Below are 16,259 nucleotides of genomic sequence, written 5' to 3'. Positions count from 1 at the left end.
GACCTGAAGCATACGGAGTTTAGGACCCAGATTACTCCCAGATTTAAGAGCATCTTAGTCCGACAAATACGACAAATACGACAATAACGACGGCCGCTTGCATGTTCTGCAAAAAAATGTGCTTTGTCGTGTATCTGACGGACAAACATCAAACCAGTTCCACATCGCTGAAGTTGCACCATTTTTACAAACCAATTCTGGTTCATCTGTTTCACTCAACAATCGGCCATGTGCGTATGAAAACAAAGGCACTGCCTATGCGCGTTGTACTCATATTCTATCGCGATATTTCATTTTCCTATCGTTGCCTAACATTATACTGGTATTACCGTGAACGGTATAATATGGCCCAGCCCTATCTGCTGTTTTGTATAAAATGTTTTGACATTAAATACAAACCACTCAGTCTGAAATGTTCAATTAACATATTGCATGAATTAAATTGATATTTTAGTGTGATTTGTTTATATTTTCTGTTAACTCTTTCTTTTTCAGCCTTCTGAAAACATGGTTCATTCCAAAACGATTGTGACTGACGTGAAAAATTTCATAAAGCCTCATGAAGCTAAGCAGACCAGTCCTCACAGTAAAACTATCTGCCTGGAGAAGATTGATTTTCCATCTATTAGAGGTGATGGAATAGCCATTCCTCTTCAAAAAGTGGCACAAAGCGCATCTGTCAAGGTCACCACTGCTGTGGCACAATTTGGAATTGGTCAAGTGTTACTTGGATGCGGTGAAGAGGGGAAAAATATGCAAGAGAGCACTAAAAATCTAGGAGCTAAAGAGATGGACTTGGTGAAACAAGGTGCAATGGATTCCTTTTCATTTGTGAAACCTGAAAAAGGAGACCTCAATATGGAAGTAGAAGGTGTGGTTCAGACAGATGAGCATGAAAAAAACAAATTGAAAAAACTGGCAATGTGTGAAAGGAAGGAACACCCAAGCCAAGAAGGTAATGCAGAGCCATCTCAAAAGGTTAGTCATGCAGGTGATGATTCTGGAAAGAAATCAGATATTATTGCCTGCAATGGAAATTGTGTAGAAAGTGAGAAGCTATTATCAAAGGAGGAGCATAAAGGAGTCTCACAAGAACATCGCGGACATTTTAAAGGGTTTCTGGCCTGTGACCTAAAGCATAAGGCTAAAGTGATGAAAGAATATGGTCACTCTAAAGAAAATGGACTATATGAGAAAGAAAACTGCATGTCTGCTGGAAAGGATTTGACTGATCAGCCATTACCTGTAATGTGTAATGGTCCAGACTTGGTAAACAACAACTACATTACACGCAGTAATCATCAAGCAGAAATGAACGAGCAACCACCAGTAGTAAGCAACACCAACAATGTCTGCCATGGCTTACCTCCGATGCTTTGTGCAGATGGTATTGCACTGGCAGATGGCTATTTCATTTCAGAAAATAATTCTCACACTCCTTTGGGAATTAAATCCAAATACAGGAAGCCTGCAACTAAGAAAATCTCCCCCCAAAAAAATTATTTGAGAGATGAGGCATTTCAATCAGCAGTATTACTTGTATCTGATGGAAGCTCGCCTATGCCTCTGGTAAAAGACAGTTTTGAAATGGAGAGCCAAAACAAAGAAATAACAGACTGCAACAATGTTCAAAGTAATAATGATCAAGAAGATCAGAAAATTAAGTCAACAGAGGAAGAGGTAAAGGATGACAAAGAGCAATTTCAGTGCCAGGTTCATTCACCGCTGTGTGAGGCTCCAAAAGCATCTGATGGACAAGTGGCATTTACTGAAGAAGCAGATTTCAGGACTAATAAAACAAATGAGGGTCTGAACAAAGGTTGCATTGCATTTGAAAGTCCTTTTACTGGAATGAACCCTTCAGAAAAGGTTATAGTACTGGTAAAGGATGACAGTGCAAGTCACAAAAACACATTTGGTCAAAGTAACAATGATCATGAAGATCAGAAAACTAAGTCAACAGAGGAAGAGGTAAAGGATGAGGAAGAGCAATTTCAACACCAGGTTCATTCACCTCTGTGTGAGGTTCCAAACGCAAGTGAGGTAAAAGTGGCATTTACTGAAGAAACAGATTTCAGGACAGATGAAACAAATGAGGGATGGAACAAAAGCTGCATCTCAGATGAAAGTCCTTTTACTGAAATAGATCATTTAGAAAAGGTAGGGCCAGTGGATGACAACTTACAAAAAACATTTGAACCCCAGCCTCATTCACCCCAGTGTAAGTTTCCAAAACGATGTGAGACAGAAGTGGCATTTACTAAGGAAGAAAGCCTCAGAGAAGAAGAATTCATAACAAACAAAGAAAATGAGGGATTGGGTAAAGGTTGCACTGGAATTAAAAATTATTTTATTGGAATACATGCGTCAGAAAAGGTTGGAGTACAGGTTAATGATGACAGTGCAATAAGCAAAATAACATTTGGTCAAAGTAACAGGGATTGTGAAGACCAGGAAACGATGTCAACAGAGGACGTAGTAAAGAATGACAAAGAGCAGTTTCAGCACCAGCCTCATTTACCCAAATGTGAGTCTCCAAAATTATGTGAGGCACAAGTGGCATTTACTGAAGAAGCAGATTTTAGGACTAATGAAACAAATGAGGAACTAGACAAAAGTTCCATTGCTATTGATATTCCTTTTACTGGAAGAGACCCTTCAGAAAGGGTAACAGTACAAGTAAAGGATGACAGTGCAATTCACAAAAACACATTTGGTCAAAGTAACAATGATCATGAAGATCAGGAAACTGTGTCAACAGAGGAAGTTAAGGATCTCAAACAACAATTTCAACACGAGGTTCATTCACCTCCTTGTGAGGTTCGAAAAATATGTGAGGCACAAGTGGCATCTACTAAGGAAACAGACCTCAGAACAAATGAGGGATTGACCAAAAGTTGCACTGGGGTTGAAATTCCTTTTATTGGACTAGATAGATCAGAAGAACTTATAGTACAGGTAAAGGATAACACAGCAACATTTCAACGCCAACTCCGGTGGAAGATTCCAAAAATGTGTGAGGCAAACATGGCATTTGCAGAAAAAACAGATGTTGGAAGAGACAAAAAAAATGATAGACTGGACAAACGTTGCACTGAGGATGAAATTCCTTGTATTGGAATGGATGCCTCAGGAAAGGATGCAGTACTGGCGAAAGTTGATAATGCAACTGGCAAAGAACAATTTCAATGCCAGCCTCAGTCACTTCTGTCTGAAGTTCCAAAAATATTTGAGGCACAAGTTACATTCACTAAAGAAATGGATCTCAGAGCAGAGTGCAAAACAAATGAGAGATTGGATAAAAATTGCAGTGGTGTTGAAATTCCTCTTATTGGAATAGATTCCTCAGAAAAGATTAGTGTTCATCTACATGGCTCACACCCCCAAGGCAAGTCTGGAGAAGTGGTACAAGGCCAGGAAGAAATTCCATTCATCAGTGACTCTAGCTACTCTAAAGCTGCACTGACCAGTGAGATATGTAGTACATCTCAAGCATGTAGTCAAAAAGAAGAACCTTGCAAAATGTTACTTCTTGATATAAATGAAAGTTACGGGCCAGTAGACTTTGGTATGGAGTCAGATGACCGATGCCCTACTCCAACTATAGATGAAAAACCATATGGGTACCCATCTTGTTCTAGCCCAGGCAAAAGCAATTCTGCATTAAGTAGTAGTATAACTGGCAAAAACTTGAATCGTGAATGCCTCAACACAAGCTCAGCACCTGTAAATGGTGAGCTGCCTTGTGAGAAAAAACTTTGTCACAGTTCCATTGTTAAGACTGATTCCAGCCTTCACCAGATTCTCCATCCTGATCTTGAAGCAAGGACTCTAAGAGTTCTACAAAGTATAGACAAGTTCCTGTCCAAATCAAACCACATTGACAAGTCCTGTCAGATCGAAACACCTAAAATGAAAGAGTCTGTTGCTCAATCCCCTGAACCTAGTAGCAAATGTACCCCAAGTTCTTTAGCCTTTGACCAACCTACAGTTGACTTTAAGGATAAGAAAATAGGCAATGAAAAGTCAGCTCTTGTGTCATCTTCTACCTCACAGGATCTGCACATAGAATCATCAGATAACTTACTTGTATCACCTTTTAAAAGTAAATTGGAAGAAGTGCTTGGTGTCAAGTTGAATATAAAGAAAACTGACTCGGTTCCTCAGGAATATTTTGAAAGAGTCGGTATACAAGAAACCTTGATAGGGCAGGATGGCCAGTTCCCCAGAAATTGTCCATCCGAGTTGTTCCAAGTCATTAAACCAAGTTTAGACCAAGAGAGACCTAAACCAACACTGCAGTCGAATGTAAATCAGGAATCCCGTGCATACAATCATCGTCCTGTCTTCGCTGTCAAACCATCGAAGAATGATGAATGTCAAGCAGATTACTTCTTAGTAGATACACAAATTGAAAATTCTCTCAAAAACAACCCACCTAAAACCCCTAGACTGGAATATAGCAAGCCAACATCTGTGCTCTCAGAAAAGAGGACAAATGCAAAATCTAAAGGATGTTCTGAAAGACTAAATGATAACCAGGATGCCAGTCAACTTTCCTTCAAAACTACTTGGCTTCCAGTTGTTGGTAATAGTAGATCAAATTCATTTCCCTCATATCAGTACCAGAGAAAGGATATTTCAAAATTCGACATGAATCTGTCATTGCCACCACCTATGGAGTCTTTTGAATCTGCAAAAAGTTCCTCAAAACGTGTTGATGAAATTCAAGGTTTCTTAACAAATGGTTTAGCTCAGAAAGTTGAGCAAACTGTTAGAAAAAATATTGAGATGGATCTCAAAGACCCCTCCAGTGCAGCAGCTTCATTTATAGATCAAATAAATAGCGACAACATAGATAAAAGTCTGGTCTTGGGGCCTCAAAGCTCACTTGTATGCACAGTCTATAACAATAGTCAGAAGAGATCTTATTCGTTTCTGGAACAAGTTTCTCGGAGGTGCATTCAAGATGATCTCACTCAGGCGTCAGTTGAACAAGAATCCCTCATTTTCTCAGAACAAATGAAACAGGCTTTGAAAAAGAGTGAGAGGAGACCCACCCACCAAGAAGACAGTCATGACAAAATAAGGCTGTCTTGCACTAGTCCTTTGACTATCAACTTCTCTAATCTAGACGAGCAAGAGGATTCACTGGATCACTTGGGAACCTCTCTTATTGGACAAAAAATTAAGGTAGACCTGTCCAACAGGAAGGATGCAACTGACAAAAATGAAGAAAAGATGATTTGTCCTGGAGAACTTTCTGAAGGCAAAGATAACACTGTGGAACATGACTGGGTTTCTGATGTGACTGTGGAATGTGCCAGACTGTATGAAGCAAAAATGCAAGATGTTTGTGCTTTCAAAAAAGTCTCAGCTAAAGCCAAACACTTCCGAAGGAGTTGCACTAAGACTGAACCAAGTAACCATTTTGACTTCTGTGAACAAATGAAGAAAGAAATGGATAAAACGTTCCGGACTAATCTAAATTCAGTTGTGAAGAAGTCCTGTAGAACAAAGTATAGGTTCTACATGCTAGCAACGTCAGAAGATGTCTTCTTTGAACAAACCAAGGTAAAACACTTTTTTTAAAATAGTGTTCTCAGCCATATAATGTTTATAAGCTATATCTCAGACATGTCTGATCAAATTCAATTACACAAGATGCTTGTATATGAAAGGTACAAGAAAAAAGTTAGTCATTGGTCAGAAATAGATATTGAATACAATAGTCAAGACAGATGTTGGTGTAAAGTACTGGGCCTACTCCCTCAGTATAATCAGTTTATATGATTTCCATTAGTATGTTCAGTGTTTTTCACATATTTCCTTCAGACTATGGCTGAATACCACCCTAACCCATTTAAACTAAACAGAACCACCAAAAGGATTGTTTTGAACCTGGCTTGGAACAGTAGCAGCAATGGCAAAGAAATCCTCTCTTACAGAACTTTTTTTGTAAATATATTTTATTAGTATTGGAAATAATTTGGAGTCATTCATTACAGATTATAATGGTCAAACATATTTTAGAACCCATTAAGACGTCGGTCACAGAGGCTTACAGACCACTTGGGGGATGACTTATAAAGCCCTGTCACGGGGGGGTGACTATTCCCTGACTGGTTTTAAGTGGTTGCTGGCTGTTGCTCTGAAATTGATTGCTAAACCCCAGTGGGATTTACTTACCTGGATGATTGAGCATGCATCAAGACATCTGAACCAAAACCACTTGCAAATGCTTCTGGTGTAGCAGGTTGCCTGTGGTATGTGTGGAACTTGCTAAACGGTTGTGAAACTGTGAAGTGTGAAGCAAACAGACAACAGAAACAGGTTGCCTTCAAAGTAAAAGTTGGGCCTTTTGAAATGTCTTGGGTTTTAGCATTAAGGTTTCCTGTTTGTGTCAGACTTTTTCAAGTTTTAGTACTTCTCAGTGGTTAGTCAGCAAATGTTTGCTGACAAGTCAACATCTTCCGTGAAGACTTCAGGCAACTTTGGCATTCTGCTAACAGCCAAATCAGTCACAAGAGTTTGAGAGTTTCTGGTGTAGCACTGTATGTCTTTTGCAAGAAATTTAGCCTAGCAACAGCTGTAACCACTCACCAACCTTTTTTTTTTTTTTTTTTTTTTTTTAAATAATAAACGATATTGTGCAGCACGCAAGATAGACAGCGCACAGTGTGCTTTGAGGCAGCAGCCAAGAAAGCTTTAGTCCGCGTCTGTGAATACCCATGTGTGCATACCTGTGTGGATCAGCATGCTTGCATTCCAAAGGTTTCTCCATGTAATGATCTGCTAGGGAGTGTGGGGGGGCCACAGCCCCGTCCTCCAGGGTGTGAAGTGGGTATGGAGGAGATCAAAACTCCAGACATCCAGAGGCCCCCAGAACACAAGAGACCATGGAAGACCAACAGAGGGGCAGCCGCGCCACTGTTCCAGTAAGAGCTGAGGAGAGTCCCAGATGAGGGCTCGCCCAGCAGCCGCGGAGCAGAAGTCAGGGGGAGTTGCAGTGACGCGCCCGTGAGCTCCGCCGGCCCCCAGCTGTGCCTGAGTGACCGAGCCCCAGGCCGAGAGGCCGGGGGCACCCCACCTCCAAAGGGGCCCGAGCGAGCCCCAGGCCCCAGGCCCCGACAAGCGGCCGCCAAGGAGTGAGCCGGTCTGTACCCGGACGCCCACCCCCAGACACAAAGAACCACCAACACACCGACACCTGAGGGAGTCCGCCACCGGCAGGGGAAGTGGTGGTGGGTGGAGATAGGCCTCCAAACCTTGGAGGGCCTGAGGTGTCCCCAGAGAGGTGGTGTCTGATACCCAACCTGACATATAGACACAGACATACGGGCACACACAGACACAAACATCCATTCCCCCCCTCATGCTCTCATATGCACTCACTCCACACTCAACCAACGTGGAGACAGACATAAAGAGACGCTGTACACACAATCACACTCCCCAAGCGTACTCTACAAACCGGGTCTAGGTACCCTTGCCCCTGGAGGGGGGAATTGCACCCAGACCCAGGTGGTGTTACCCTTTTCCCTGCGGTGGGGAGAGGCAGACCACCCCGACTCCGCAGCAGCAGGGAGGCCCCACACCCCAGACCGCAGTCGGACGGCCAACTCCTCCTACTAGCCCTCCCGCTCCAGCAGGCCGCAGAGAATGGGGGTGGGAGAAGACTCCAAACCTCCCTCCACCCGCTCATTGTAGTGTTGATGCATATGTGTTCTAAGGTGCAATTAAAACCCAGGAGGGCATGGAGCTACCTGCCAAGGAGCAGCAGGTAAGCGCATAGTCCCTCCTGCTAGCCCTCAATGACTAAGTGTATTTAAAATTGAGAGGTGGGCAACGACGTCAGGGGTGAGGTATACACCCTGATGGTAATTTGGACTCCGTGATTGTGCCCACCCCCAAGATCCTATATGTATGTGTAATGAGAGTGTGAATAATGTGAATGTCTAAGTTGTGGGATAAAATTGAGGCAGAGGCAGCCAGAAGGGGACAGGGGGGGGGTAGCCTCCTCTGCACCCTGGTGACATACCCCCACTCCAAGGCCCTGCATGTGTGGGTGGTTGTGGAGGAGCGGGAAGAGGGAGGCAGCTGGAGATGGGGAGGGAAGGAAGGGAGGGGCAGGTAACCCCTCCCTGGGGCCAGCTCCCCCGCTGACCCCAGTAGGCACTCCCACCCTTCGCGACCCGCCAGGGAAGGGGGGCCCAGGCCCATCAGACCGGGGCCCAGTGCAGTAGCGCCCTCCGGCTCCACAGAGCCCTGGACAGTCCACCCAACCCCACCACAGGGAAAACTGCACCCACCCCACCATCCACACATCTTCCAGACTACATAAGACGGTAAACGCCCAGGCTGAGATCTTCCTCCACCTCTCCTGTATCTCCCCCTCCTGCAGAGAGTTCCTGAAGAGAAGAAAGCTCCTGCAAGATGTGACCATCCCCCCCACCAGTTGAAGAGCCCCCCAGGCGGCTCGACGCACCGGCGGCACCCTGCTCCAGGGCCGGGCCCCCATGCACCCACCCGCCCACAACCCCGGCAACACACCAACCAGGACCCAAGCCCCCGAGGCCCGGCCCGGGCCCCAGCCCAGAGACGGAGCGCCCCCAGAACCTCACGCCCATCCCGGACCCACCCAGGGGCAGCCAGGTTGCCAGGTCAGTAACCCACGTCCGTCAGCACAGACCCTCCCCTAGCCCCGCTGCACGCAGTCGCGAGGAAACAGTCACCTGAGAGCCAACAGAGCCCCCAACCGGACGTGACCGCTACCCCGGGTTGAGCCCCCCAAGGAAGATGCCTCCGGGGAACCCCCCGACGCCCTAAGCCTGTCCCTACCCCCTCACCAATCACAACAGTGAAGGCGGGACCAAACTATGACCCCCCACCCCCACTAGGTGATGGAGCTGATAAAAGGGGCCCAGAGCAATTGATCTAATGTGGTGGCAGAGGCTGTGTCAAGACTAATGTAATCTAATAGATAATTTCTATATTGGTTAGAATTAAGATTATTTTTATTTTTCCAGTTCATGAGGACTGTTTTCTTGGCTATGCATAGGGCAGTGAAGATCATATGGGCTATATTCTTTTCTGAAGTGACATTATCTAAGCTGCCCAGTAGACACACTAAGGGGGAAGTTGGAATGTTACATTTCAGACACTTTGATAAGTCTTCACATATCTCGCGCCAAAACTTTTGCACTGGTGGACAGAACCAAAGAGCGTGGATGTAATTGTCTGGTGTATTGCCTTGACAGTGTGAGCAGTTGTTGGAAGATGTAAAGCCCATCTTGAACATCCGATGACCTGTATAGTGCACTCTATGAAGTATTTTGTATTGTATTAATTGCAGACTGGGATTTTTAATTAATTTAAAAGTTTTTAAGCAAATCTGAGACCAGAAGTTTTGGTCTAGGTTGACTGATAAATCTGCTTCCCACTTTGCAGTAGGAAGGGATATTGATTCATCTAATTTAGAAAATGTTCTGTATATTTTAGATAATAATTTGGGGGATTTAAGAGTAAGAAAATGTGCCGCACTTAGTGGTGTTTGTAATTCAACTTGACTGAGGTTAAATTTCTTTTTTACTATGGATTTAATTTGTTGATATTCTAAAAACCTTGTCTTGTTGATCCCATATTGTTCAACTAGTCTGTCAAATGGAATAAATTCTGTTCCCTCTAATATATGTTCTAAGTATTTAATTCCTTTACAACTCCATTCTGGGAAATTAATCATATTATTGTTTTGTAATATGTCAGGGTTATTCCAGATAGGTGTACGTTTGCATGGGATTAATGAAGACTCCGTTATTTTTAGAAACTCCCACCATGCTGTTAGAGAAAAGCTGATGTTGATACTTTTAAAGCATTCATGTCTTTTGATGTTTGAGCTAATAAATGGTAGGTCTGAAATCTCTAGATCCTTGCATAGTGCCTGTTCAACATCTAGCCAGGGCTCAACTAAGAAGGTATGTTTTAACCATTCTGAGATGAACTGAAGCCTGTTGGCTAAGAAGTATTGGTGAAAATTAGGCAGATCTAATCCTCCTCTATCCTTGGTTCTTTGTAGCGTTTTTAAGCTAATACGCGGGGGTTTATCTTTCCAAAGGAATTTGGAAATATATGAATCCAGAGATCTGAACCAATCTTGTGATGGTTTGTTAGGGATCATCAAAAATAAGTAATTTATTTTTGGCAAGATCATCATTTTTATAGTGGCGACCCTTCCCATGAGTGATATGGGTAAAGATCACCAACCACTCACCAACCTATCAGGGAATAAACATAGTGACCGGAGGCAGATATCTTCTCTTCACCGTATCTTCCTCTCTCTCATTCAGCATCTACACTGATCCACCCCAGTATACAGCCCCTTACCTATTCTGGACTGAAACCCATCCAATTTGGATTTTGCTCTTTATTTGCTAGGATTTGTTTTCACAGACTCTGGACTCAGTTCAGCTAAGGTTTTCCCCATTGCACCAACATCAAACTGCCGGCCTCTCAAACATTCATTATGCATGCACTCTGCTCCACTCTGCCTAATATCTCATCACTGTTTTACCCTACCTTGTCTTTAATCTAACTATAGTCCCCATAGTACTCCCCATAGTACTCATATAGTACTCATCTAGCCATCTCATGTAGCTGTCTCTGATTTATGAAACGCATGCCTTCATATCAAAAAGTATGTACCCTCCATACAGTGATTGTTGACTGCAGCATATTACATTGTTTTCTTTGAACATCAACATTGTGTTGATTGGGTAAATAACTATTGATGGTTCCAGGTATGAATGGTGGTAATTTTTTTTCTTTAAATCCCCAAATTTATTATATGAGGAAAAAGTCAATTTAGAAAAAGTAATGAAATAAGAGATTGTGGGGTTTGTAACTGAGTTACATGATTTTAAAATGCCAAATGGTTCAAAATGAACCCTCTGGTGGTTCTAGTGCATAAGGTAAGGGTCAGATTCAAATGTAACAAAATATCTATACAACTTAAAATGAATTGTTGTTTATTTCTCACAAGCTTGTGCTTATAGTAGCCATTATTGAGGTGTGACAGTAAAGGATCTAAGCTGTTTTTCATAACCCTTGTACATATAAAATATAAACTTGCCATATATTTTATAACTTCTCACTGAGTAATAATTTTATTTCAATAGGCACAGTTAGAGGCAGAGGGCCACACTCCTGTACAGCCATCTGAATTCTTCCCTGGTGATGATTGTTCTTCATCTTTGATCATCATCCTCAAGAATGAAGACATTGCTGAGCATATTTGTGAGGTAATGGTTCTATTGGTGTAAAAAATCACAACAAAACTTAAATAAAAGTTATTAAAGACTCAACTTTCTGCTTTTCAGGTCCCACACTTGCTTGAGCTGAAGAAGTCACGGCATGTGCAGTTTGCTGGAATTGATGAACCAGATGATGTTTTGAATCTCACACATCAGGAACTCTTCATGCAGGGTGGTTTTATAATGTTTGACAGAACAGCGCTGGATGCTCTCAGCCTTTGTATGTGCACTTTTATTGGGCACTAGTTTTCTGTGTTTGGAGTATTTTCATTATTATTAATTTAACTAATTGCTTGAACCTTGAATGAATTTGTAGGTAACATGAAAAAGGTGTCTGAAATCTTGCTAGAGCTAAGCAAAATGGGAAAATGGAAATGGATGTTGCATTACAGAGACAGCCGTCGATTAAAGGAAAATGCAAGGTAAGGACCAGCCCACAAAGAATAACTAAATAAAACTTTCCAGTTTGGTATATCTCAGTTGCACAAGATGAATTTCTTTCTTTTTCACTCTTTGTTTAAAATTTAAGATATTATTTATTTATATAGTCCTTCTAAAAAAAGATAAAATGCAATAATGCACCACAAAATGGCATAAAACATGAAATTAATGAAGAAACATGAGAACAAACAAAAATGGGCACATAGAAGTAGTACTAGTAATATAACACAAACCAGTGAACTAATAGAATTACGGACTCTACCAGAGACCTGGGTGCTTGAGGGTTCTGCACAGTATCTTTGCTATTCCTAGGACTGTACTCTTCTGGACAGAGATCCTGGGTGTTGTTCCTGGAATCTGCTGGAGCAACTTCCCCAGCTTGGGGGTCAATGCACTGAGTTCTCGAATTATTACTGGGACCACTGTTGTGTTCACCTTCTACATCAGGGGTCCGCAACTAAAATAGCAGGAGGTCTACTACAATGGTCTTTGATCAGTTGGTCAATGGGCTTTGATCATCCAGCAGGGCAAAATGATCAATAAACTGACCTCACAACCCATTTTTCAGTCAGTGGGCTAGTTTCAGTCATTATGCAAAGTACTGTTCATAAGGTTGGGAAAACCTGCAATCACCTGAGACAGAAGAAGTCACTTGGATAAATAAAAACACTGTGTCCAGATAAACAGAATCAACTTTTTGGTACAACATTAAGGTGTAACCACCAAAAAAAACCCCTCAATATTCAGGAAAATTAAGAACTGCTTTAAACTGTGCAGTAAATATGTTTCACAAACTCAACACAATGCAACTTAAAAAAGACTGGAAGTCAAACAGGCTCTTAACTAGGTCAATCTCAACCACCCTAGGGGGCATGTTCCACTTTGACCTTTTTGATACTTGGCACAGATATTCCTGTATACTATGCCGACCACTTGGTCCCATGTATGCCCTACCTGCTAGCATCTTGCACCTTGCTGTTATGTGCTGGATTTTCTGAAGGGAGTCTTTATACAGCTTGCACATGGGGTTTTACCTGGTGTGGTAGACACCAACCTCTATGGATCTCTATAAGCTTGTTCCAGTGCTGCCACGATTAGTTACTCTGTGCTGTTACTTCTATCTGCTGTTAATACATACATGCAGGGGCCTGTCCTTCCATTATGGTTCTTCTCCTGGCTCCTCTTCTTTCTCAGGTTTGTGCTGCCTGAGGTATTCAACAAGCACACGATTACTTGTGGCTATCTTCCTGATGTACTCATGGATGTTTGTCGTCTCATCCTGGACAGTGGTTCTGACACTCTCTAGCCCTTGGCCTCCTTCCTTTCACTTAGTGTATAGTCTCATTGTGCAACTCTCAATTCATGGTAAGGAGCTTTCTTGTATTGATTCCAGTGACTTCTATTGCCTCCTTTTGCCAGCTTATTATCCCCGCAGGGTATTTGATCACCGGCAGGGCATAGGTGTTAATTGCCTGGCTCTTGTTCATCCCATTCAGCTGACTCCTCAGGACTTGCCTTACTCTCTGCAGTATTTGGTGGTTTGAGCCTTCCTAGCGGCCTCTTTGTGGTTCCCATTAGCCTCGATGATCTCTGTCTGGTCAATGTTTTGTCTCATCTAGATGTTCAATACGCTGGTGTTGATTGTCACTTGATCTGTGAAATTCTAATGTTACCTTGGCCAGTAGTCCATTTCTCGCCAGCATCCTGGGTCCCCAATGCTGGTGCATCGGCTCCCCTGGATGCAGTAGCTTCAACGTGTGACATTGATCGGTTTGGATCCATATGGTTTCATGCCTCATTTCTCCAGTCGCCTGGTTGTGGTCGCTTCAGCAGGCGACTACCCTCCTTTTTTTGCACCCAGGCTTGGGACCGTCCTTGGTGGACTTAGATGCACTAGTTTGCCACAGCCAGTAACAGTTCAAGTTTATGAGTTACTGAGCTTACTATATTCCACAGAGCGCTACAGTCGTGAGCCATGCCAGTTGTTTTGATGGCATGCAAAGGGCCAACAACATATTTGGTTGGGATGCAGAATGAAACTGTGCTTTTCAATTTATTTATTTATTTATTTTTAAATACAAGGAAACTGAGACCATATTTCATCAGACAGAATTTGCTCATTTGTATTTTTTTTTTCCTCAGCCATTTGCAACATCTGTTTTCATTTGGAGTCTTAACTTCCTGAACATCAAATTTGTTCCTCTCAAATCCAGGTTGAGTGCAGAGTCAAAGGAAAAGAAACACTTTCTGTACTGGGGCCAGGAGGCTGGAATCCTGGAGGTTTTGCCTTACCATGACTGTGACCAGATGTCAAAAGATCAGCCTGATTATCTCACATGTTTGGTCCGCCAGCAGGTTCAGAAAATATCATCTCGCTTCCTTGTTTTTATAACTGGTGAGACATGAATATACTAATACTTATGTTCACTGTGACATTCACCGAGTGCTGTTGCATTATATGCTTGTTTTGAAGTTGTATTCCGGAGGATTTTATAAATATAGTATTCATTAAGATGCTAAAATGGCCTCAAAAAATGTCCAGGTTAAATGGACAGAAGTCCATTTGTAAAGGAATAACGTAGTGTTCTCTTTTTACAGATACAGCAACAGACGGCGCCTTTGAGAGTAATGGGATCTTGGCAATGACTACGGAGTCTTTCTTAACAAAGCCTTTAAGTGAAATGTTTACAGTGTGACCTAAAAAAAAGTTAGCTGGACGAACTGATGTTTTGCCCATTAAAGGATGTACTCATAAACTCACTCAATGTGAAGAGAACCCAGTAATACACCAGTAATTGCTATTTTACGTGTATTACATTGTTATTCTTCAGTCCCACCAGTTTTTTTCTTCTTTGTTTTTGTATGCAACAATAATTATTGATTATTTTTTTCCCACATTGTTCAAATGTAAACCTAGTTCTCATTCAGTTTATGGATAGAGGTGGCAGTAGTGCCAGTATACCAGCAGCTGTGCTGTGTGTTGATTTTGTATCATATTTTTATTGTAAAGTGTATTGTAAACCTGGTTAACAAGTGAGTTTTACATTGTGACTATTTTATCTTTTTCCTCACACTTCTGGCCTTATACATTTGCAGCACAATCAGCATAGTGTTTGTTTGTTGGGAGTATAACAGTTTGTTGATGGCTTCAGGCAAAAAAGTTGACCAGCTGTTGTTATGCTCTGGGGCTTCAGATGAAGCTAAATTAGGCTGTTTTCAAGTGCTATGTTACATATTTATAGTATACACATGTACAGCAGTTTAATGTTATTAGTTAATGCTAAGTAAATTATCTTTAGTTTTGGTTGTATTCTGTACAGCAAACTGACTGAAAATAAAGAGATTTCATCCACAAATCAACTAACATAGTTGATGGTCCTGAGTACCTACGCTACATTGTGTTTCCCACAGCAATAAGACCCTCGGCACTGTGCTCATGTTGAGGAAGAGTTTGGCCTCTATTTTCCTGTAAACAGAGTCATCTCAAATGAGCAAATACACTGTCTGTACTAAACATGAATAAAAAATATTTAGTTTTCTAATGAAAATCAACCATTGAACGAATTGCTTTAAAATGTTGGTTTCCCATCTCCACCTTATCATTTCAAACTGTTCCATACATAGTGCAATTTCTTCTATTGTGGATTTTCTACTGCCTTGTTTTCTGTTCAGCCTTGTTCCCAAAAATTAAAACTGACATGAGAGAAAACTGGAAGGTTTGGGTTTATTAATATGTTCGTGATTTGGAAATGTAAGAGTACATGGATGGAGGTATGACTGTTAAACTGAGAGAGGGCCAAACCTAAGGGAAGGGTCTTAAAACAGACAGTAGTGACGGTTGAGGTTGAGTGGTTTCAACAATTTGAAACCTCAGGTTTCAAATTGTTGAATTAAGCGGATGTTGAACAGATCAATCAAAGACTGCACATTTGGTGAAGCAACAACATCAAATTTGTTGAAATATGATTAATTTGCTTGGCTGCTTATCCAGGTGGAGTTCCACAGGCACTGGAGCCTGTTCCAGCCTGAAATACATCAAAACAATCCACCCATTTTCTCTGTTCTCTCCAGCCTTTCCCAGCTGTTAAAAGGCAAATGGTGCTTTGTCCTATGATGAAACCAGGTGCATGGTATTGGCATGGCAGACCCTCCCCAATTCACTACTATTCAACAGGTCTCCCAGCAGGGTGGAAACTGGGAAGCCTGACCTGTCTGGATCACCTTTTTGTAGGAAAACACAATGCGCAAGAGTAAATATAATTATATAATGATAACAGCATGATCATATGCAGTGAAAGGACTCACAATTATAGATGCGAAACAGAATGTATTAAAGTTCTGGAAAGTTGGTCTCCCTTCATATCCCTCATAGTGTCTTAGACCAAAAACTTTTCAAAAGATAACTTTACACAGTGTGTAAGAGGTTATTTTTTTACTGCTGCTACTCAATGAGAGAATATTATTTTTCAAAGTTATGTTGTAACCAGATGATTGCATGCTCTTAGGTCA

General features: G+C 41.9%; 1 protein-coding gene across 4 annotated transcripts in view; it reads left to right on the top strand.

Annotated features, from left to right (window-relative positions):
- tasor2 (transcription activation suppressor family member 2) overlaps nucleotides 1–15,473 on the top strand; it is a 35,317-nt gene extending 19,844 nt beyond the window's left edge. For 3 of the 4 annotated variants that reach the window (XM_085412587.1, XM_085412586.1, XM_085412585.1), the window contains exons 17-22: nucleotides 496–5,574; nucleotides 11,175–11,297; nucleotides 11,376–11,529; nucleotides 11,626–11,731; nucleotides 13,964–14,145; nucleotides 14,349–15,473. In XM_085412587.1, the coding sequence (XP_085268713.1) occupies nucleotides 496–5,574; nucleotides 11,175–11,297; nucleotides 11,376–11,529; nucleotides 11,626–11,731; nucleotides 13,964–14,145; nucleotides 14,349–14,446 (5,742 nt within the window). In that variant the 3' untranslated portion in view covers nucleotides 14,447–15,473. The remainder of the gene's footprint in view (nucleotides 1–495; nucleotides 5,575–11,174; nucleotides 11,298–11,375; nucleotides 11,530–11,625; nucleotides 11,732–13,963; nucleotides 14,146–14,348) is intronic. The other variant, XM_085412588.1, reaches the window with a different exon arrangement.
- Nucleotides 15,474–16,259: the final 786 nt, after the last annotated feature.

This window comes from Rhamphochromis longiceps, linkage group LG7 (assembly GCF_057381845.1).
Source record: "Rhamphochromis longiceps isolate RC_006_pf linkage group LG7, R_longiceps_female_GT1.1, whole genome shotgun sequence".
In the NCBI taxonomy this organism is placed as follows: Eukaryota; Metazoa; Chordata; class Actinopteri; order Cichliformes; family Cichlidae; genus Rhamphochromis; species Rhamphochromis longiceps.
The sequence above is the reverse complement of the archived record's forward strand: the minus strand, read 5'-3'. Positions and strand labels throughout refer to the sequence as shown.